The 22,566-nt window shown below is 51.5% G+C and overlaps 1 protein-coding gene across 2 annotated transcripts in view; it reads right to left on the reverse strand.

Annotated features, from left to right (window-relative positions):
- The window catches only part of CHRDL2 (chordin like 2), a 34,761-nt gene that overhangs the window by 4,515 nt on the left and 7,680 nt on the right, over window positions 1-22,566 (reverse strand). For both annotated transcript variants that reach the window (XM_052652491.1, XM_052652490.1), the window contains exons 2-9: window positions 18,678-18,790; window positions 13,611-13,704; window positions 11,572-11,714; window positions 8,852-8,945; window positions 7,124-7,179; window positions 4,975-5,143; window positions 3,889-4,083; window positions 642-815 (exon numbers count right to left, since the gene is read on the reverse strand). In XM_052652491.1, coding sequence (XP_052508451.1) covers window positions 642-815; window positions 3,889-4,083; window positions 4,975-5,143; window positions 7,124-7,179; window positions 8,852-8,945; window positions 11,572-11,714; window positions 13,611-13,704; window positions 18,678-18,790 — 1,038 coding nt within the window. The remainder of the gene's footprint in view (window positions 1-641; window positions 816-3,888; window positions 4,084-4,974; window positions 5,144-7,123; window positions 7,180-8,851; window positions 8,946-11,571; window positions 11,715-13,610; window positions 13,705-18,677; window positions 18,791-22,566) is intronic.

Here is a 22,566-nt window from a genome sequence, read left to right on the forward strand (position 1 = left end):
CAACCACATCAGTAGAGAAAAGTGACCTTAGAACTAATTCCCAGTTAAAGGTTTAATTTGTTTTACTCTACCCAGGGGATTTACGTTTAACAAGAAGAGCCCCAAAGCTGAACTCTCAGCAATTCCCTTCTCTTAACCTTCAGTTGGTGATAGACACAGCCTACTGATCAGGGTAATTTTCTCACAGAATGAGAAATATGTCGACTTACCGTAGAGGGATAGGATCCACCATAAAGGAAAGGCTAGATGAGACTGGCCTTGAGGGTTTGAGGGTGCTGTGAGGGCCCTCCTGCCTGAAAAGATCTCTCCTCCCAGTCTGCTGAAATTCTACCAATGGACAGCTCTTTGGTTCTTCGGGGTAGGCATTACTCTGTCCTGGCTCCTCACAAAGTGTAACAACCCCTTTCCCCCAGGAGAGGGAGCACTGCCAGGCTCTGGCATCTCAGAGTGGGTGAGAGTATTGCAACTGTCAGAGTCACTATCCCCCTCTCTCTTGGAATCTGGGACTCAGAGCTGGAAGATGACCTGAGGCAGGTCTTCTTGGGCCAGAGGCACTTAATCAGTTCCCTAACACCCCTGGGAGGGGGCGGCTGGAGCACAGGCAGGGGGACAGGCCAGAGTGGGAACGGGCCAGTGCTCACCTTTCACCAGCTTCCAGAGGTAGATCTCCACCTGCTCAGAGGCCTCACGCTCGAGGGCAAAGCGACGCAGGCTGTCCGGGCTTGGGGATACTGATGTGTGAACGAGAACTCGACCTGGCACCTTCGGACACTTGGTGGCACTGATCTCACTGTGGCCCGGGTCTGCCTTGTCCTCTGGGAGAGACAAGGAGCTGTGAACGCTCTGTCTCCCCACTCCTGATAGCCCAGGAAGAGGGACCACTGGGCTGACATCTCCCTCAGGGTCATTAGGGTCCTTTGGGAAAGTTCTGGTGCCCCTGGGAAGACAAGGAGATTTCTGGGGAACAGAGAGGGGGCCTCTCCCCTAGTCTCCTCCCATTGATTAGCCTGTCAGAAAGCTTCTGACCCTTCAGGGCCCAGCTCACATTCCACCTCCTCCAGGCAGCCCACCTGGAACAGCTTAGTTCACCCTATGTCCTCCCACCTATAGCTTGTTAACCCTTCTTGCTTATGCCTCTCACTCATGCCCTTAGATCCATGCTGCCTTGCATTGCCTTGTGGTTGCTTCATTTGGGTAGGTTTTCTCTCTAAAATAAACCCACAGGGGGAAAGGCAGGAATCCTGTTCTTTAAGTCTTTTGAGTCACTCACATCACCAAACACAGGCTCACAAGGAACAGAAGGAAAGGTTTGGGAGAGGTTGAGGCGCTGATGGCAGTAATGATGATGGAGCATCGTATGGAACAGGTGGTGATAACCACGATGATGGCGACTGTAGGGTGGTGGGAGGGGTGGGGGGTGGGGGGGTGAGGATGATGGGGATGGTGGTAAGTTTGTTTCTGGATCCTACAAATTGGATCCAGTCCTAAAGCCTTGACATGTTGGAATTTCAAGGACATTCCCAGAACTTTCCATGTATCAATACTCCCTGATTGTCTTTCAGGGACTGAAGGACTAAATCCCTATGCATCTCCCCACCTTCTAGACTCTTCTAGTTATGAAGACCTTTGAGGTGTCCAGCTAAAAGCTGTAAGCTGTCTCAGTATCTTTAAGGGGAAATGGAGTAGGATCTGAGGGTGAGCCCAAGACCATATGTGTTTGTGAAGGAGCCCAGCAGCGAGCCGCAGCCATTCTCATAGAGAATTCGAGAGAATTCCTGGGTGGTCAAATGGTTGGGACTCTGTGTTTTCACTGTTGAGGGCCTGGGTTCAACTCTTGGTTGGGGAACTAAGATCCTACAAACTGTGCAGTGGAGCCAAAAAAAAAAAAATCTATTTTAAAATAAAGAAAGGAGAAGGAATTCCCTGGCTGTCCAGTGGTTAGGACTCCACGCTTCCACTGCTGTGGGCCTGGGTTTGATCCCTGGTTGGAGAACTAAGAATTTGCAAGCTGCATGCATGGCCAAATAAAAAAGAGAATTCAAGGTGAACCCTCAACCATCATGCCATCATGCTTCTCTCTCACCTTGCCCCTACCGTTTATTAATCTATAAGTGACTGTTATCCCTTATGTCTAGGTTTTGATTTGCAATTCATAAAGCACTTTCATCAACTCTATGTCTAAGGCTCAGAAAGGTAAAGTAACCTGTCTTTGCCTAGAAGAGTAAGTTAGGTAGATGAGTATGTCAGGGAGCGAACCCATGCAAACACATCTCCTGACAGCAAATTCTGGGGCAGGTGGAGACTTAGGGTAATCATAGCCACTCGGCTATCTCATTTGTGAAATAACTGAGATGGAAAAATTAAGTAAACTCTGAAATCATAGTACAATACTGGGTGCACAGTCGGTTCTCAGCGTTTCCTTCCTCTGTTTCTTCCCCGTTCTTCTCCTTTCAGTTTTGTAGCCAGCCCTGTCAGAGACATGACCAGGACAGTGCCTTCGACCCCACCTGCCTTCCTTCCAGGCTTGAGGGAGCAGGCCCGCCCCTTACAACAGCTCCTGCTGACAGTCACAGGCTGCTCTTCTCAATGAGATGCTCTGACGTTTTTTCCTGCACAGCCATTAATCCTAAGGTCACTGTTGAAAGAACTCAGCCGGCAACTCTGGAGGCCTGACTTCTAGAAGCTTTGTTCCCCCCACCCTCCGCTGTTTCCTCCCACCCTTAGCTTTTAATACCTTCCTGCTTATGCCTTCCACTCATGCTCTTAATCCCACACTGCCCTGCATTGCCTTAAAACTGCTTGGCTGTGTTTTCTCTCTAAAATAGACCCATAAGGTCAAGGGAAGGAATCAAGTCTTTTGAGTGACTCATACCACCAAACACAGGCTCACAATGAACACACATAGAAGGAAAGGCTTGGGAGAGGCTGAGGTGATGGTGGCAGTGATGATGATGATGAGTGTGATACGGGAGAGGATTTAGAAGGACTTCTTGTTCCAGCTTCATTGTGTAACTTAAGAAAGTCCCTTCCCTTCTCTGGGTCTGTTTTCCCATGTGTTTATGAGGACTGAAGGAAGACAATAGTGATCAAGAGTATTGTGTTTGTGGGGATTCCCTGGCAGTCCAAGTGGTTGGCACTCGGCTCTTTCACTGCTGTGGCCTGAGGTCAATCCCTGGTCGGGAAACTAAGATCCAGCAAGCCTCATGGCATGGCCGAAAAAAAAAAAAAAAAAAAAAGGAGAGCATTGTCTTTGGAATAAGACAGACAGGGTTCATGTCCCAACTCTGTCACTTACAGTTTTGGGACCTGGGACAAGGTATTTATCTTCTCATTCTGTAAAATGGAGATGAAGATGTAGGTGACTACCCTGCCCACTGTGGTGAGTATTGCATGAACTCATGCCAAATACCTATGTGGCACATGGTAAGTGTTCAATAAATGTTGACCATTCCTCTTAAAAGGAGGTTCAAAAGGGAGGGGATATATGTATACCTATGGCTGATTCATGTTGAGTTTGACAGAAGACAACAAAATTCTGTAAAGCAATTATCCTTCAATAAAAAATAAATTAGTTAAAAAAGAAGTCCTAATAGCCTAAGCTTTTATGACTTCACCGAATCCAGGACATTACTTGATTCTGTGTGTGCCTGAGAGCCTCTGAATCTGTAGCACTACATGGTTCTGTAAGCCTCATAACTGAGTTGGGCGTTTCTCACTGCTATCTTTCTAGCATTCTGTGCATCTAAACGCCCCTGAATCCCGTGACTCTGAGCCCATGCCCCATCTATCCATGCCCACACAGGATGTTCTACGTGTCTGTGCCCTGGGGAGAGAGACCCAGGCCTTGCTCTAGCCAGTGCCCTCCCTGCCCCCAGGCTCTCTTTGTACCTGGACAAATCTTGCAGCACTTCCCAGCTACTTTCTCAGGGTGGTGGCAGGGGTACGCAGTGGGGCAGATCACCCGCTGGCAGTCCTGGCGGCCATCCTGGCAGGTGCACAGGATGCAGGGCAGGGGTCCGAAGGAGCGGAAGGCCGGGTGCCACACCTCCCCGTGGGAGTATGTCTTCCCACCGTGCACACAGGCTGGGCCGAGGAAGGCAGGAAGGGAGGGGGGTCAGTACCTTGGGCTTGGGACAGAGTCCAATAATGGGTGGGGGTAGGTCCTTGGGGTGCCCCTGCTTCACCAGTCTGGCCCAGCCACACTGCTTGTAAAGCAGAGGCCAGGGAATAAACCAGTCCCCTGTCCCAGACATCCCCCATCTCAGCACTCAGGACAGAGGTGGGACCAGTAAGTTCTTGTTGAAGATGAAGAATCCTCCCCGCCTGCCATGGGCACCCATGGTGGGGTGTGGAGAGGGCTGGCCTGACGGTAGGAGACCTGTGCTGTCAATAGTGGGCCATGTGAGCGCGGGCAGGTCCCATCTGTTTTCACAGCCTCAGTGTCCCATCTGTCAGATGTCACTGTGGCTCCTCCCTCTCCACCAATCAGGGTGACATGCAGTGAGGTCTCTCTGCCCGTCTGCTGCCACAGTTGTCTCCTTGACCTGCTTCCCTGATCCATCCCAGCCATCCTCCTGCAGCCCAGCTCTGCTTCCCCCTTCCTTCATCAAAACCTTTCCCTCAATACCTCCTTATCTTGTAATAATTGACTTACACGCTTGTCTCCCCTACTAGTCTATGAGTCCCTTGAGGAAAGGGACCATTTTCATCTCTCTCTTCTCTGCCTTTCAATTCCCAGCAAAATCATGCTCAAAAGAATATTGTTATATGGCCTGTAGTCCTAGTTCCAGGACTGGTTCTGTCTCTAACTCAATACTCTGAACCTCAGTGTCCTCATCTGTCAGATGGAAGTTTAGATCTAATATTCTATGAGTCTACCAGCCCATGGCCAAGTTGAGATTGCAGGGATGGGAAGTGGGAGCAGACAGGGCCCCCCTTTTCCACCTCAGGGTCAGCAGAGGCTCTGGTTCCCACCTTTCTTATGTTTCTCCTTCAGAACAATCTTGACTGTGGTGCTGCCTGCCTCCTTTGGTCGGAAGTGGCGAGGGATGAAGCCCAGAGAGGCGCTGGGCCCAGTGGGGGACGGGGTGCTCAGGTCTCTCTTTCTCCCGCTGTCCCCTGAACACGGATCCTGGGAATGTCTCTGTGAAGGGCAGGAAAGATGAAGATCACTGAAGGCCCGCTGCCAGTGCAGAAGCAGAAAAACAGGCTGCAGTGAGAGGCCTGAAGGTGGCTGTTGGGATGGCATAGGCTCTAGGCAGAAGGAAGGTCTGATAGAGTCAAAGACACTCCCAGGCAATGAATCTTTGAAGACTCTCGGAGGTCAGTGGTTTGGAAGTCCAGCCTCCACAGAGCCCTTCTTCAGCTGGCAGCGCCAGAACCTTGGGGCTGAAAAGTAACCAGAGGGGGCTGAGGTCTTGATGTGGAAAGTGTGAGTGATCAGGAACCCTGAGAACTTAATATTCAAGAAACGGAGTGAGCATGAGCGTCAGGACATTCTTTGCCTGAGAAGATTTAGGTGATGGGACAGGGGATGGACCTCCAAAGATCCCACCCAACTGCAGAATCCCCTAGGAGAGAGGACTGAGAGCAGGTCCTGTCCAGAGATGATGGATCTTAGGAGCCCCTTTTCTGAATCCAACACCTCAAGACCCCACACTGCCAGATCAGGTCTTGAGAGGGTTGGCGATGAAAGCAAAGGGTGTGTGTGACGGCTGTGAAACAGAGCAGGAGCTCCCTGGTCCAAAAATTGGGGATTGAGAAAGGAGCAAGTGGGCTGGGGACAGGGGTGGAATTTATCACCCCCTCACTGACACTGAGTCACATTCCTTCTTCTGCAGTCCCTTTCTGACTGTACAGTCTCTGAGACAGTCCTTCAATGTCTGCACTGAGCCCACAGGAGTTCCCAGCGTGAATACTATGTCCCAGCCCCCAGCACGGGCCCAGGACTACAGGAGGTAGCCAGGAAATATTTGTCAAGTAAAATAGAGGCAAGAAGGAATTGAAGAGCCCAACACCCCTATATGACTTACCCACGTCATCCAGCAGCTCAGTGAATAGCTGGAACTACTTACTGCAACTAAGTCTGGTGGGTTTCACTTAGCTGCCTCCTATGACAAGGACAGGGGCTTCCCAGGTGGCACTAGTGGTAAAGAACCTGCCTGCCAATGCAGGAGACATAAGACATGCAGGTTCAATCCCTGGGTCAGGAGGATGCCCTGGAGGAGGGCACAGCAGGTATTCTTGCCTGGAGAATCCCAAGGACAGAGGAGCGTGGCGGGCTACAGTCCATGGGGTTGCAAAGACTTGGAGACAGCTGAAGCGACAGCACACGCGCATGCATGGCAGGGACGGGGAGGAAGGTGGGGGCATGGTCAGGACCCTCTAGAGAAGGCCCAGACTGGGAAGGGGGTGAGCTGGCAGAGGAGCAGGGAGGGCTCATTAGTTCAGACCTCTGGGGAGTCTCTGGGGAGGGGAGTCCCACTTCGACTGCCCCAGGGTCCAGGTGAGCCAGGCGGTAAGTGCAGGCGGAGCTGTTCACAGGGTAGGCATAGCACGGCTGGTGGACGGGAACGTGAGTCAGTGTGTGAGCCCATTCTCCCAGCTCTTCTCTTTCTGACCAGAGAGAGTCAGGCAGTTTAGCTCATCTGAACGCTAGACCAAGATGGAGAGGGGTCAAGACGGAGCCGGAAACGTGAGGTAGCCCCACAGAACTGGAACCTTAGGAGAGGGATGGAAGGCTGGCCCAAGTCAGAGGCCACTCCCTCTGAAGACATGCTGCCCAGAGGTGGCCTGAATAAGGACAGACACAGGCTCTGGACAGGACAGTGTCAGAATTTTCCAGGAGGGAAATCAAGACGCTTGAGGCCTGCTTCTGCCCTGTGTGGCGTTTTTGTTTCTTCCCCCCAGCCCTCTCCTTCCTCACCAGCCACTTTGGGAGCTGTAATGGAAGTTAAAGAGGAGCCTGGAACCTGGTGGTGGCTAATGGAACCGACCCAGGTGACAAATGAGACATGAAGGCAATAACTGGGATTGCCTGCTCCACAGTCAAGGAGATTCAGGCCCAGGATACCAGCCCCCTCGCCGCCCCCTCCCCACCCTCTCCATAAAGCTATGCACTCACCACCCCTCGGTGTGGCTGCGTAGTGTCCTCTTCAGCCGACTTCTCACTGGACCCATCTAGAAACCCAAAGGGAAGTCCGTGAGCCTCCACCTCCTCAGCCTTCCTGGCCGGAGCCCTGCGGGCCTCCCCACCTCTAGACTCTGCCCCTCCAAAGCCTGGCCCTACTCCTGCAGCCCCATACCAGTAGTTCCCGTGGCCCCATGGGTATTTATTCTTACTTCCCATTACACGTCTCCTCACCTTTGGGTTGATGAAATCCCTACAACTGAACTGCAGACTGTATCTCCACATTGGCCTCTTGGTCACTTAAGACTGAACCCCTTGGCTAGGCCAGAGCATGTCGTTCAGTGCTCGTCTCAGATGGTGTAGGGGCTGTGAATCCCACCCCCAGCAGCCTCTCAGCCCAGCCACACCTGAAGTCACCAGGCTTGGCTTACACTATACACTCCCTGGCTGCCTTTAGCCTCTCTGTCCCTCCCACTGGAAGAGCCTAGGACTCCTCCACCCCTACCTGTCTGGGCCCCAGCACTCAAAACCCTGTGAAGTCCTGCAACTTCCTAGAGCCCCCCTACCCCTGCCTCACATACAGTCTGGCTGCCACTGAGCAATCTGGATTCAAAGACCCAGAACGCAGGAATCAGACTGCTTGCTAGAAATCACCAAGCGCACTCGCTCCGTGCATACACAGCATGGCTGAGGCCCACAGAAGGGAAGGACTCTGCAGGAATTCACTGGAAGGACCAGGACTAAACTGGTTTCTGATCTAGTGCTCTTCCACAATGCCAACATCTGGGGAAGCATTTCATGGTGGAGTACCACCCTCCTTGAGGTCTGCCTCCTCCAGGAAGCTTTCCTGGACTACCACAGCCCACAGGGAACAATCTGGCCATCCATGCACTTCATTTTGCCCAAGCTGCTCACCCTGCACTCGCCACTGTCTTGTCTCTCTCTGTTCCGTACAGAGATGCTACCAGGATTCTGCTTGACACAGGGGCTTGGAGCCCCAGTGAACCCAGGCCTGTGCCCAGCTCTGTGATGAGGAAGACAGGAAGAGACATGGTCTCTGCTCTACAGACCCCTCTCCTGTGCCTCTTCTGATCCTCTTGGCCTCATCTTGGCAGGCATTTTGTCCCCTCCTTGCAGGCACTGCAGCAGCACCCCCTTCACATGGACTGCAGCCAGCTTCCTTCAGACTCAATCTGGCAGCAGGTGCACTGATGCCACACCTCCTCCATGTCTCTGCCCCCATGTCTTATCTCCCCCTCCATCCCCACTCCCTCTCCCATTCCCAGGATAGCCCAACACAGTGGGGAGTGGGAGGGAGTGACCCCGCCTTGGGGTGAATCTTTGACCAGTGGGAGTTGGTGGCTGGTGGACCAATTCCTCCTCTCCCTCTTATCACCTCCAGACCTTTCTGAGGAGCAGAAGGCTACTTGGAGCAATAGGTCACGCTTGATGTCAAGTCAAGGCCAGCTCCCCAACACATTCCTGTGCTGTTTTTGCCTCCCTCCCTGCTTCACTTTCTGTCCCCTCCTTCCTGCTCCCTGAGATTATAATACAAATACTGCACATCAGTCTCTGGCGCAGGCTCAGCTGTCTGAGGGGTGCAGCTAAGCCACCACCCTGAGGAAGGAAGGGGCCGGGTGACCCCTGAGGGTCCCCTGAACAGTCCATGGCTGGGTCCCTGAGGCAGTGGGTGCGCACTGCCAGATGTAGGGACAGACTCACCTTTGCAGGCCTGGCAGCAGGAGGCGGGCAGCGGGAGGGGTGGGGGACAGCCTGGTTCTGGGCAGGTCATGAGGCCGCAGTAGATCTGGCCCTCCTGACAGACAGAACACACAGGAGCTGGGAGATGAGCTCTGCTGGGGACCAGCCTTGGGGCTGGGATAGCCCCCACTCTGGCGGTCCATGGCTTGAGGTCTCCTCCGAGGTGGGCAGAGGGGGAGCAGCACAGTGTCCGGGGCAAGGCCCAGGCAGCTCAGAGGAGGGTCCCTGCACCTTTCCCACTCACTCCAGGCCCCAAGGTAACAGTTATCCTCCAGCTTCTGAGCCTTTTCATACCCAGGCTCTTCCTAGGCTCTCACAGCAACCTAGTGAGGTGAGATTTTCCCAACCTACAGATGGGAAGGGACTATGGAGAGGCCTGAATCCCCTGAAGTCAGAGACACAGCCAGGCAGAATGTTTCAGGCTCTTCCTCCTGCTGTCAATGTCCTTCTCCCCTGGCCTAGAACAGGGAGCCCAGGATAGATGAGCAGGACGAGGGCATGTCTCCTTGAGCTCATCTTGCTCTTATGCAAACTCTAGGTCCCCAACTTCAGGACCCAGGCTGGAAAGGCAAGACTGCAGCAGAAAGGGCCTTCTGGGAGTCAGGAGGCCAGATGACCTTTGGTGAGTCACTTCTCTGGGCCTCAGCTTCTTCATCTGTGAAATGGGGACACTTTCATCTGGGTTGTGAAATCAAATGAGGGAACAGTTATGAAAACCCCTTTTAAACTGCAAGGCACAATGTGTCCCTGGGAAGGAGTGAGATTACTTCGAATCCTTCCCCTATTCCTTTTCCAGTGAGTCTCAGAAGTGAGGATTCTGATCCTTCAAACAAGTCCCATATAAACAGGGATGAGAAGAAAGAAGGGAAGACCCAAGTATCCAGGGGGAAGGGACAAGGGATCACAAGCACTGGGGCAAGGCCCAGGCAGCTCAGAGGAGGGTCCCTGCACCTTTCCCACTCACTCCAGGCCCCAAGATAACACCTTCCCCTACCATGAGTTCTCTCTTCCCACAGCCCCCTCTTCATCCAGGTGCAGCACAGTACAGGTAAAACAGTGTGGGTTTGGAACCATGTGGCCCTGCGTCTGAATTCTGAGTATGCCACTTAACTAGCTCTGTGTGTGTGTGTGTGTGATGTCTGATTTTTTGTGACACCATGGACTATAGACCACTAGGCTCCTCTGTCCATGGGGTTCTGCAGGCAAGAATACTGGAGTGGGTTGCCATTTCCTACTCCGGGTAATCTTCCCAACTGAGGAATCAAACCCACATCTCTTGTTTCTCCTGCATTAGCAGGCAGATTCTTTACTGCTGTGCCACCTGAGAAGTCATGTGACCTTAGGCCAATCGTTTAATTGCTCTGAGCCTCAGTTTTCTTATCTATAAAATATGATTAGTGATAGCCTTCTCATAGGGCCTTTGGGATACTGTATATAAACATAAGGCATATCCTAGTAGGTACAGTGCCCTAGTTTACTTCAAGAGGCCCAGGCCTTGCAAAAATAACCATTGTCTAGGTTGATTTCTAAGTGGTCCCTTTTATTATAAGTTGTTTGCTCTGCAGCACAGATACTTTGAAATTCAGACTCAGAGTGATGGGATCCTCTCACTGAAAAGATGGGAGACAGATCCGAGAGAGATGACTGTCTCTGATGGTCACGGATGGAACCATGGCAGAACCAGAGCTGAAACTTGGGTGCCTGACACCTAGAATGGACCTCGTACCCTCTCATCACTGCTGAATCAGATGATTATTTAATCAGAGAGGACCTTGGAGATCACCTTGTTAGACTCCCGGGTGTGCATGCATGCATGCTCAGTCATGTCCAACTCTGTGCAACTCTACAGACTGTAGCCCAGCAGGCTCCTCTGTCCGTGGGATTCTCCAGGCAAGAATGCTGGAGTTGGTTGCCATGCCCTCCTGCAGACTACCTTCCCGGCCTCATGTCTCATGTCTCCTGCATTGACAAGCACTTTCTTTACCTCTAGCACCACTAGGGAAGCCTAGACCCCCTTAAGCACTCAGAAGAACTGAGGCTCAGAGAAGTTTGCTGGGCAGGTGGTAGGGAAATCGAGATAGCAGGGATTTCTCCCACCAGTGCACAGATGCACTAAGCCCAAGGGTGAGGATGACATGCTGAAGGCCACCTACAAATGTGCAGCAGGGCCACGCCTGGAACCCCCGAGGTGGAGGGGAAGACTTTCCAGCTCAGGTCCTGCTTGACTCCAGTCTCTGTCTCCTGATAACACTGCTGGTTCAGCTCTGCCTGACCTGACCCTAGGCCCAGCTCTGACCAAAGCAGGGGGAGTTTAATTAGCTTCAGATTAAATTACAATTACTACAAACTCTGGCCCTGTCTCTGCACCCCAGGATTGATCACTGATCATTCATTCATGCTATGTGCCAGGCCCTGAGCTGGGGGCCCTGCAGGATACAGAAATGAGTTGAGTATGTCTCCTGCCCTCAAGGAGTGCAGTCTACAGAGGACACAGAAATGGCCAGGGTCAGAGCGAGGTGACCAGGCAGCTCAGAACTGCGTGGAAGCCCTGAGCAGGAGGTTCCCACCCACAGATGTTCCCTTCCCTGGAGCCCATTCATTCTCATGCCCTTTGACCAGGAGGGACAACCCCCCAGGGCCCAGACCACTGGCCTACATGAGAGGGGAGTCGAAGTTCTTACGGTACAGCTGCAGAGGACACACTGGTTGGGCAGATGGGAGGGGAGCAGCTCGTGAGCACTGAAGATCTCTCCGTGTTGGTACGTGGTCCCATTATGCTGGCAGGACCTTGGTGGGGCCCGGAGCCCAGAAGGGGTATGAGGTTCTGTAGGTGGGGAGGGGAAGGAGGAAGAAGAAAATGGTCTAGAGCTTTATCAGAACTAACTGGGCCACTTCTCTGAAATGTTTGTATCTGATCCCTTAAACCAAGCTCTGGCCTCAGCCTTCCCAGCCAGATCTCATATTGATGAACCAAGAAGAACCCTGACATTCCTCTCTGACCATGTCACTCCCTCTCGTGGCCTTTAAGCCCCTGAGTGTCAGAGGTGGCTCTGATTGCAGCACTAAGGCAAGGCCGGAAGCCTCAGCTCCACTGACTGCCACTCAGTTTAGACCTGTGCTGGTTCACTCAACGTTCAGGAAGCATCCGTGGAGCACTTGTTAGTGCCAGGCACTGTTCTAGGTTCTGGGGATACAGAAGGGAACAAAACAAGGTTCCGTATGGAGTTTCATCCGAGTGGAGTTCACTGGTGTGATCTGGACTGTGCCTGATCTTGGAGTAAGTGCCTTCCACTCCCTGGCCACCAGACACCCCCTGCATCACCTGCCAGTTAGTCTGTCCTCACCCTACTGGATAGAGGGGTAGCCCTCCTGCTCCTTTTTTCAAGGCACCTTTCCTAAGCACCTTCTCTGCACCAGGTGCCATGCTATATGCTGGGAATGGAGTGCAAATAAGGCCCAGCCCCCTCACATCAGGAAACTGATGGTCTCACTGGGTAGAAAGACAGGCCCCAAGCAGTGACACTGGTATGGTCTGGGCTAGGGGAGATGGGAGCACAGAAGTTGTGGCAGCGTAAAAGAGGCGTCCCTAACTCAGCCGGGAAGGGCTGTCAGGGAAGGCTTCCTGAAGGGGCCGATAGCTGAGATGAGTTTTCAGGAATATGCAGACAAGGCAGGCAAAGGGGCAAGGCTGGGAAAGAGGGAGTGAGGAGCATGGCAGAAAGAAGGGGGCTGGGCTGAGGCATAGCAGGGAGCGGTCAGGACTCCTGGGGTCAGCCTCAGCCGGGAGGAGGTATGATGCCCCCTCACTGGGCAGGATGAAGCCTAGAGACCCCGCTCCCCTAGTGAACCCAGAGCCAGGAAACCATGACCCAAGCTGGAGTCACAGTCAGATCCCTACTGGGATCCCACTTGGAATAGAAGCCCCTCTATGCCCATACTCCGCACAGGTCCCCAGTCCCCCAAGAGAGCTGCTTCCAGAGTCTGGAGCTGAGGCTACAACCTGGGACCCCCTCCCCTCATCACCTTCTCGATGTTACTAAACATGGGTCCTCCTCTTTACATCTCCTGCCTTCCGAGTTGGCCACCCTGCTGACTACCCCTCATTTGCCCCTTGGTTATGTCAATTTCTTCTCAGATCACCTCCCCTCTCTCCTCTCTTACCTCTGCTTCCTGGAATCCCAGTCTCAGAGGCTATTCGTAGATTCTTAAAATCATGGACATTTAGCATTGGGGCACATATTAGAACCTCTAAACCACAGCAGAGGAGGAGTCTCAGAGCACATAGTCAACTCCTGTGGCCATTCCCAGCCCCAGGCGGTAACCCCGGGGTCACCCTGCAGGGCCTCCCAGCCCCAGTTCACTCACCTTCACAAACACAGGGTAAATCTACTCTCTCAGGCTTTGGCCAGCCCCTGAGAGAATGAAGCCCACCTGTGCCATCAAGAGGTCAAGCACGCCTGTTTTCCTTCAGCTCTTTCCCACGTTCCCTCCCTCCTCCTGCCAAGCACAGCTACTCAAGGCTGAGAAGTCTGTGGCCACCCCAGCCCTCCTCACGGATCCATGGAGGATGCATTCCATGAGCACCTTGGGGTCTCAGCAGCTCTGGTGGCTGGAGTCTGCCCTTCTCATTCCAGGGACCTCCTCTGGCTGTGTCAGGAGTGGGTCAAGGGCCACTGGGCAGGTGGGAGGCTGGCACAGGGGCAGACGCGAGGCCACTCACCCACACAGCGGGGACAGCACTGCTGCGGCTCAGTCACGGGCTGGGGGCAGTGGACGGGCGGGCAGTGGAGGCGGTAACAGCTCACGTGGGCATTCTGAAGGGGACACAGGGGTCAGTCCTGCTTCCAAAGAGCCATTGCCTCCCACCGTCCTCTCCTCAAACCCCCTCCCAACTATGGGGCGCTGCACTCCTTTTCAGCCTGCAGTGGGATAAAAGTGACAAATTCCACATGTCCAGTCTCCCTCCCGCCTGCTCACTTGTGTGGCGCACTCATCCATGTTCCTTCCCACCAAGGAGGAGCACACCACGTGCCTGGATTTGCACAGATCTTGTGTCCCTTAGTGGTGAGGGACTAAGGAGAGAAATCTGAGTAAAAGACTTGGGTTATTTTGACATTGACTTTTTTTAAAGATTTTTTTTTCATATGGACTATTTAAAAAGGCTTTATTTAATTTGTTACAACATTGTTCCTGTTTCATGTTTTGGGTTTTTACCCTGAGGTACATGGGATCTTAGCTTCCCCAGGGGTGAACCCACACCCCCTACATTGCAAGTCTCAACCTCTGGACTGCCGGATTAGTCCCTCAACATTGATCTTGACTGTGCTGTCTTAACTCCAAGGCTTTGTTCTTTTACCTCTGGATCTGAGCCTCGTGGCTAATGCAGGACTGTGACACATGAAGGCAGGTGACAGGGAAGTGGAGAAGACTCAGGGCTCTGTGATCTGCTCCCTAAGTCTCGGAGAGGTGTGGGTGATCCCACACACAGCCTTGGGACTGGAACCAGAGGAAGGGCCTGAAGTTCTTAGGCTTTTTCAAATACAGCAAAGGAGAGAGAAGGGGCAGAGAAACGTGCACAGGACAACGGGCAGACATGGAAGAGCTGGAGGGAGAGGCCCCCCTGGAAGCTTTCCCGGGCAGTCTGTTGGCCTGTCTCAGGCGGCCCACACCTTCCCCTTCTGCTCTAAGAGGTGTTGCCCTGGGTTGTAACAGTACATCTGTCTCTTCTGTTCAGCAGAACAACAACAAAACCTCATTATGTTCATCTCGGAATTGTCAGCACGGGGCCTTGCTCCAAGCGAGTGCCTGCTGAAGTCTGAATGAGTGAATGAATGAGAACCAGCAGGGGAAGGAGAGATGGTCTCTTTCTTGGTCAACTGGAGTCAGCTTTGTTTAAACTTTGAAGTTGCCGAGTGACATTCCAGACCCTTGGCCCACCTGAGAGCCCCCAAAACACTTCTACCAAAGCAGCTTCCTGCCCCATGGAGAACCCTGGACCAGGCCTTAGTCCTTCTGGGCTCACTGCTTCCTAAAATGGCCAGAGGTGATCACAAGGATTAATCAGTGCTAAAGGGCATCCTAGAGTCCACAGAATCTGTCTGAGCTCTAAAAGTGGCCTTCCTGAGGCCTGGGACCCAGGGGTGCTGGATAAACATCCAGAGCATGAATGGAGCCCTTCAGATGAGAAACTAGGATAGAATGCAAGGAACTTTGGTATCTGAAGAGTTAGAATCTGTCTCTTGATTCTGGCCTTCAAGGTATCAAGGAATGGAGATGATGAGTGAGATGCAGCAGGAAGTAAGGTAGAAATACCCAGGGCACAGAAGGTGGTGGTGGGGGCTAGGCATGAGGCCTTGCAGTCAAAGGGTATCTCTCAGGAAAATCATAACTACCATTTATTGAATGGCTACTAGGGGCATTTATGAAGTCATTATTCTGTTTTAATCGAAGAAAATGAGGTTCTATTTATTTGTATAAAAACTGCTTATTAAGCAGCTATTTTGTATAGGTACTATTCCAGCTACTGAAGATACAGCTTTCATGGAGGAAGCATTCAAGTGGTTCTGACGATTTCAAATATGTAACGTTAAGGTGTATCAGCGAGGGCTAATGATTTTATCAAACTTGCCCCCCAAAACAGGTTTTACAAGACAAATTTTGTGAGTATAAGGAGTACAGTTGCAAAATCATAAAAATCTAACCACTGCAGTGTAACTCATACATTTTAGCATCTCTATCATAGGCTCTCTAAAATTAATGGGCCTTGAATAATTTGGAGAAAGCAATGGCACCCCACTCCAGTACTCTTGCCTGGAAAATCCCATGGGCCGAGGAGCCTGGTAGGCTGCAGTCCATGGGATTGCTAGGAGTCGGACACGACTGAGTGACTTCACTTTCACTTTTCACTTTTATGCATTGGAGGAGGAAATGGCAACCCATTCCAGTGTTCTTGCCTGGAGAATCCCAGGGACGGGGGAACCTGGTGGGCTGCCGGCTCTCTAAAATAAATGGGCCTTTAATAATTAGGGGCATTTATTGAATGGCTACTAGGGGCATTATGTTATATAGTAATGTATTATCTCACTGCATTCTCTCAACAACCCTAGTGGTAGGTATTCTTATTCATGATTTCAAAATGAGAAAAGAGCCTCTGAGAGGTTGCCTAAGACACACAGCATGTGAGCACTGTGTAGGTCTGTGCACTTTCTGTGATGCAGGAAATGCCTCAGGTGGAGGGAACAGGGCCTCATTCATTCACTCGATGTTTACTGCATGGCAATTGGGTGCCATGTCCTCTTCTGCACTGGGGACAGTGAGCAAGAGACAAGAGTTCTGCTCTCACGGAGCTTCCATCCTAGCGGAGAAGGAGACAGACTATAAAAAATAAACAAGTAGGAACCAGATCATGTCAGATGTTAAATTTATAACAGGAATAAAACAGGGTAACGTGATTGCGTTAACAAGGTTAGACTATTTTAGAAACGGCTGTAGAGAAAGCCTCATAAGGAGGTAACTTTATGTCGTGCACTGCGAGATGAGAAGAAACCATTCCTGGGAAGATCTGGGGGAAGAACATTCCGAGTGGAGGAGCAAGTTGGAATGAGTTTGCAGCGTTGACGCAGGTAGGAGATGAGGTTGGAGAACAAGGCAGAAATCAGATGGTTCAGATGGTGTAGATCCCACAGCGGGCAATTTGAATTTTTCTTTAGGTGCAATCACAAGCTATTGAAGGGTTTTAAGAGCTTCTGAATGACATGATTAGTTTTATGTTCAGAAAAGATCCTTTGAGCTGCCATACAGTGGACAGATTAGAAAGGGCACAGGAAGAGGGTTTCCCTGGCAGTCCAAGAGTTAAGATTTTGCCTTTAATGCTGGGGTGTGAGTTTGATCCCTAACTGGGGGGGAGCTGAGATAGCACATGCCTCACAGCCAAAAAACCAAAAACCCTAAAACAGAAGCAATATTGTAACAAATTCGATAAAGACCTTAAAAGTGGTCAACACCAAAAAATGTTTAAAAAAGGGAAAAGGGGTATAGGGAGACTAGGATGTTCACACAGCAGTCCAGGTGAGAGAGGAAAGCGGCTTAGATTAGGGGAAGTGATGATGATGGAAAGAAGGAAGGAATTCAGAGTGTATTTTGGGGATGTCAGCTGCAGCCCCTTGGGGTGAGGAAGCTGTGTATGTGTGAACTCCAGGGAGGGAGAAATGAATTAACTCCACTGATCACAAAACTTGGACTTGGTCAACTGGACCGCATGATATGTCTGGAATTTTCTGTTATGGTTTCCTTCTTGTTTTTTGGCTATATTTCACAAAGTTCTTTTTGAAAAGGCTGATTGGCCTCAGATGTGCTAAGAAACCAAGGGGAAGCAGGGATTGGGGGTTGTGCTCCCACCGGCATCAGATCTGACCAGGGGCCAACATGGTAGAAGCAGTGGGGAGTCAGAGGAAAAGACCCCAGAGGACTAAGACCCCCGTGGTCAGGGTCAGGAGAGGGGCTGGCCCACACCCGTCCACCTTCTGGTGTTTCCTCAGAAGGTCTTCCCTGCTCCCACTCTGAGGACTGTTTTAACAAGGGAGGCTCTCACAGCCTTGGCTGTGCAGGGAAAGAGGGGTCCAAGGGGCTGGCCCTAGCTGGGACTAGGTACCCCCTCCCCAGCACCAGCACCTGGACAGACAGAGCTCTGGACTTCACACCAGTGAGGCTGGTCTCCGGCAGCTGAGCCAGGGCCAAGGGGATCCAAGCCTCCTCAATTACTCTCTCCTTCCCCATCCTCCAGCCCCACACCTGGCCTGGGAATTCTGGACCCCATACGGGTTTCATTTACCCCACCTTGTTGGCTATACAAGGTCCTGTGGAGAGTGCTGGGTTGGGGTGGGCTGGGAGGACAGAGGTTTACAAAAAAATCTGGTCTCTCAGGGTGCTCAGGGCTGGTGCACTGGGATGACCCTGAGGGATAGGATGGGGAGGGAGGTGGGAGAGGGGTTCAGGATGGGGAATACATGTATACCCATGGCTGATTCATGTCAATGTATGGCAAAAACCATTACAATATTGTAATTAGTCTCCCATTAAAATAAATAAATTAAAAAAAATCTGGTCTCTGCCCTAGTTGGCACAGCCTTCAGCAAGTCCCCAACCTGGGCAAGAGTGAGTACCCAGGAAGACCTGCTCCCAGACCTCCATGGAGGAGGGGCAGTAACTGACAGACAGACAACCATTGTACTTGGTTGACAGTGATCAGGAGAAAGGGACAGAGACACTTATGTGGCCTCCCAGAAGAAGAAAATACTTTCAGGTGATCAGGTAAAGCTATTGGTGGAGGTGGCATTTGTGCAAAGTTGGAAAGAATGAACATTTAGACCAGCGGCACTGGGACATGCATCCTAAGGCTGGGCGGCAAGAAAGGCCACTGGAGGAGAAAGCAGGAGGAAAGGAAGGATTAGGGGGTCAGGTCAGGAAGGCTCTGCCTTCTGCTGTGTAGGCACGGGAGGCTGGTGGCAGCAGGAAGGAAGGCTGGGTGAGAGAGGGGAGGTCCGTGTGCTCATCCCAGCCCAGCCACTGATCCACTGCACAATTTCTCTCGGGAGGCCCACAGTAGGCCTGTATGCCCATGCCTGAGTACTCAGTAGTGAAGTGGTGTGGCCCCAAGTCCCTCAGCTGCTGCCGATAGATCCCAGTTCTATGGGGGCCTGCTTCCAGAGTACCCTCCACTCCAAAGTCAGGCTGTCCTCTTTCCCTCAGTCTCAAAGACATACCGTCACAGGAGGCCAGAGGAACCTACCTCGGAGCAAGTGCAGCGGAGGCAATACATCAGACCCTGAGGCTCCAGGTAGGGGTGCCAGCTCTCGCCGGGGGAGTATCTCTTCCCATGGAAAAGGCAGAACATGTCTGGGCCTGGCAAATCAACCAGTACTTTGTGAGTCCCAGGAGGCTCCAGCCCGGAGTCCCTGCTTCATCCCTCCTTCGTTCTGACTCTAGGAAGGATGTCATCGGAACACTCAAGCAAAAGAGAATCCATAGGACATGCTCTCCTAGTCAGGGGGCCAGAATGACTGAGTTTCAGTATCAGCTTGACTGGCTGTGTGACTCTGGGCATGTGACTGGCCCTCTCCGAACTTTGACACTTCTCTCACAGAGTGGTTAGAGGATCAAGCAGTGAACACGCTTTTTACAGATTTAAATTGTGGAAGAAATGTTAGTTATTATAATTAGATGAATAATCTGAGGCCCAGAGAGGCCAGACTATACCTCTTAGGACACACAGGAAGTCAGTCATGGAGCAAGGATGACACCCGGAGCCTCTTGACTCTCAGAGCAGGGCTCCTTCTGCTCTCACAGTCACGCTTGCTTCCCTTTCCTTTGTCCCATTTGGCTTATTCATTTACTACATCTCTGCACCATCCTCTCTTGCCCCCTGCTGCTCACCTGCCTATGCACGCACACACAGACACACAGACACACAGACACACAGACACACAGACAGACACACACACACACACACACACACACACACACACACACACACTCTGGGCCACGGATATATCTTTCGAATAAAGCTACTGACAGCAGCTTTCCTGCTTTCTTACTATGCTGTGTCCCTATATCTCAGAGAGCTCTGATCGTTAAGTGATGAATCAGGAAAACAAAGTGCTGCCCAGTGAAAGGCTGTTACAGAACTGACTTTTAAAATATCCTTAAAAATGGTCAATGGTACTACGACTTGCACATCAATTGACTGTTTTTGTAATGATTTACAAATGATTCACAACTGATACAAGCAATTGATATGTTGATATGTTGTCATATTGATATGTTGTCATATTGATATGTTGTCCATATGTAGATGAATGCTTTTAAGAATGATTGAAATAGTTTATTTCCTTATGTGGGTTAAGTATCTCTCCTGCAATCCTGATTTCCTGAGACCTCCACCCCTCTGTCCTTTCATAGCCAGTCAGTTGCCCAGTCTTTTGAGCTCTGTCCTGAATCTCGTGTCCTCACCCCTCACCAGCTCAGCCCCAGGTCAGGGCTCCGTGTTGGGGGCTGAGGCCTCCTTGCCCTGCCGCTCTGCCTCTGGCCCTATCCCTTGCCAACCCTCCTGCATACAGGTACCTCGTGATTTTTACAGCAGAGAAGGGATGCTATCATTCTACAAAAAACTCTCCATTACATAAAGAATAATCTAAGCTCTTTTAGGGGGGAATCTGGAAGGCCCAGAACAAGCTAAGTGTCCATAAAGACATACTAAATTAAATGAGATTGAAATTTGGAGAAAGGAACCAATGTTTATCGATGATATTCTATTTATATAAATTACTTATCTCATTAGCATCAATGTTTTGACAATTAAATTGGATAATGCTTGGAAAACACTCACTTAGCCCAGTTCCTGACACATAGTTGAATGCTATAATTATGACGATTATGGTAACAATGACCCTGCTGGATGGGCATTATCATCTGTTCCAGATTCAAGAGGATAAGGCACTCTTGCAGGGTCATTGGGATTTTTTTTTTTTTGGGGGGGGGAATTGTTACTTACCATTGTTAATTGTAAGAAAACTAGATGAGAAAACTGAGGAGCCGCAAAGACCAAGTTGACTTGCCTGAGGCCAGCCAGCTATCGATTTGAACCCAGGACCCCATGCTCCCAAGCAGACTTCCCTGCAGTCCACCTCACCTGCTACGGTTTTTGGCTCAAACTCAGGGCCTAGAGGTTTCTTGTCCCCACTGGCCACCATCCCCCTTTCCCAAATTTTTTTTCTTCAGTTCAGTTCAGTTCAGTTCAGTCACTCAGTCGTGTCCCACTCATTGCGACCCCATGAGTTGCAGCACCCCAGGCCTCCCTGTCCATCACCAACTCCCGGAGTTCACTCAAACTCATGTCCATCGAGTCGGTGATGCCATCCAGCCACCTCATCCTCTGTCGTTCCCTTCTCCTCCTGCCCCCAATCCCTCCCAGCATCAGGGTCTTTTCCCATGAGTCAACTCTTCTCATGAGGTGGCCAAAGTACTGGAGTTTTTTTTCTTGGTCCGCTGTTAATCTAGAATCCAGAGGTTGCTCTCCATGCCTCCGTCCTGCACACTTTCTAGAGCCTCACACTTTCTGAATCATTCTCTTAGACACCTAAACTCTGCAGAATCGCAGAGCATCGAAAGCAGTACAGTAGCAGGAGCAGCTCGCCCTCGAGACAGGAATTCCCCCTCCATGTTGAGGGTGGGCTGGAATGGAGGACAGGAGCTAAGGGCCATTCTTAACCTTTAGAAAGCTGCCTTTGTGAGAAGCTGAGAACAGCCTCCTCAGCTCCCTGCACTGCTTCTGTTGTGTCTCTTGGGTTTCCCAGAACAAAGATTTGAGGCCATGGCCATGACGCCCTCAGGGTCTGTGCTTCGGTGGCCACTGGGGACCACGGCTTGGTTTGCCCCATCTGCTCCCCAGCCCCACCAAGTAGAGGGGGGATCAGACAGCAGATCCCATTCCCAGCAAGGCCCCGGCTGGCCCGTATCAAATGAGCTGTGTTTATCTCTCAGCCTCCGCTGGCAAAGAGGGCAGGACACAGGCCCAGCTGGGGTGCTTGTCAGAGCCAGCCCAACTCTCCAAGGATTGAATAATGTCTTTCTTTCTCAGTCCCCTCCCCCGACCAGGAAAGGGCGCAATTGCAACACTGCTGCGGCCTTAGGACTTAGCCTTGCTGTTGAAGAAATCTTGTTCCATCTTCCCTGCAGCCTGGCCCCTGTGCCAGCTGGCACCCCCACTCCATCCCCTCGCCTGCTTAGAGCATGAAGACAGAGAGAATGTATCAGCCCATGCCCAGGTCAGGAGGCGCCTGCCCCCCACTGATGGACCTGGCAGCAGCTAAGAATATGGGGGGCCTGGCAAACTGTCCCTCAACCCCAGGAGCTACAATTCCCACCTCACCACGCCCTCCAAGGTGAGAAGCACAAGGAAGGGTGGCATTGCCTGGAGCTCCCTCTTTTTCTAGGGAGGTGAGTGCCCAAGGCCACACCAAAACCAGGCAGGAGGAGGAACTGGCAAGACTGCAGGCTGCCTCCGTCGTGCAGCTCTGGCACTCGCTCCATCCTTGCACTTGGCTGGTAAGGGGCTCTAGCTCCTTATGCCACGAATTCACTGTATGATGCTGAGGAAGACTCTTGCTTCCCTTCTCTGGGCCTCACTTCCCCATCTTCAAAATAAGGAGTGGGCATGAACTCTGATCTTCACAGGTTTTCTGTACAGATGGTTTATGAATCCATGATGTCAACATTCTAAGACTCTAAGGTTCTAATTTTCTAAGACTTAAGATCTGAGAATTCCAAGCTTCTGAGAGCCTACATATCATGAGACAACAAAGCTTGTAGAACGACATGTTGTGATTCTAAGATTTGATCACTCAAGCTTCCATGATTCAGGATATGTTGATGGTTCTGTACACCTAGGCTCGCAGGGGCTCCAAACGGGGTAGGATGAGGCCCAGGCAGCCAGTGCAGCCGATCCTGAGAGACACAGAGAAGGAGCAAAGTCTGTTTCTCACATCCCCTCCCTTCTCATCTCCTTCCTGTGGTCCTCTGTGGTCTTCCCACTCCGACCCTGGCACCCTGCCACCACATCTCAGACCACCCATCATCTCTGTCTCCAACTTGGGGACCAATTGCTCCTTCTCTCAGGGGAC

This window comes from Budorcas taxicolor, chromosome 15 (assembly GCF_023091745.1).
Source record: "Budorcas taxicolor isolate Tak-1 chromosome 15, Takin1.1, whole genome shotgun sequence".
NCBI classification, from domain to species: Eukaryota; Metazoa; Chordata; class Mammalia; order Artiodactyla; family Bovidae; genus Budorcas; species Budorcas taxicolor.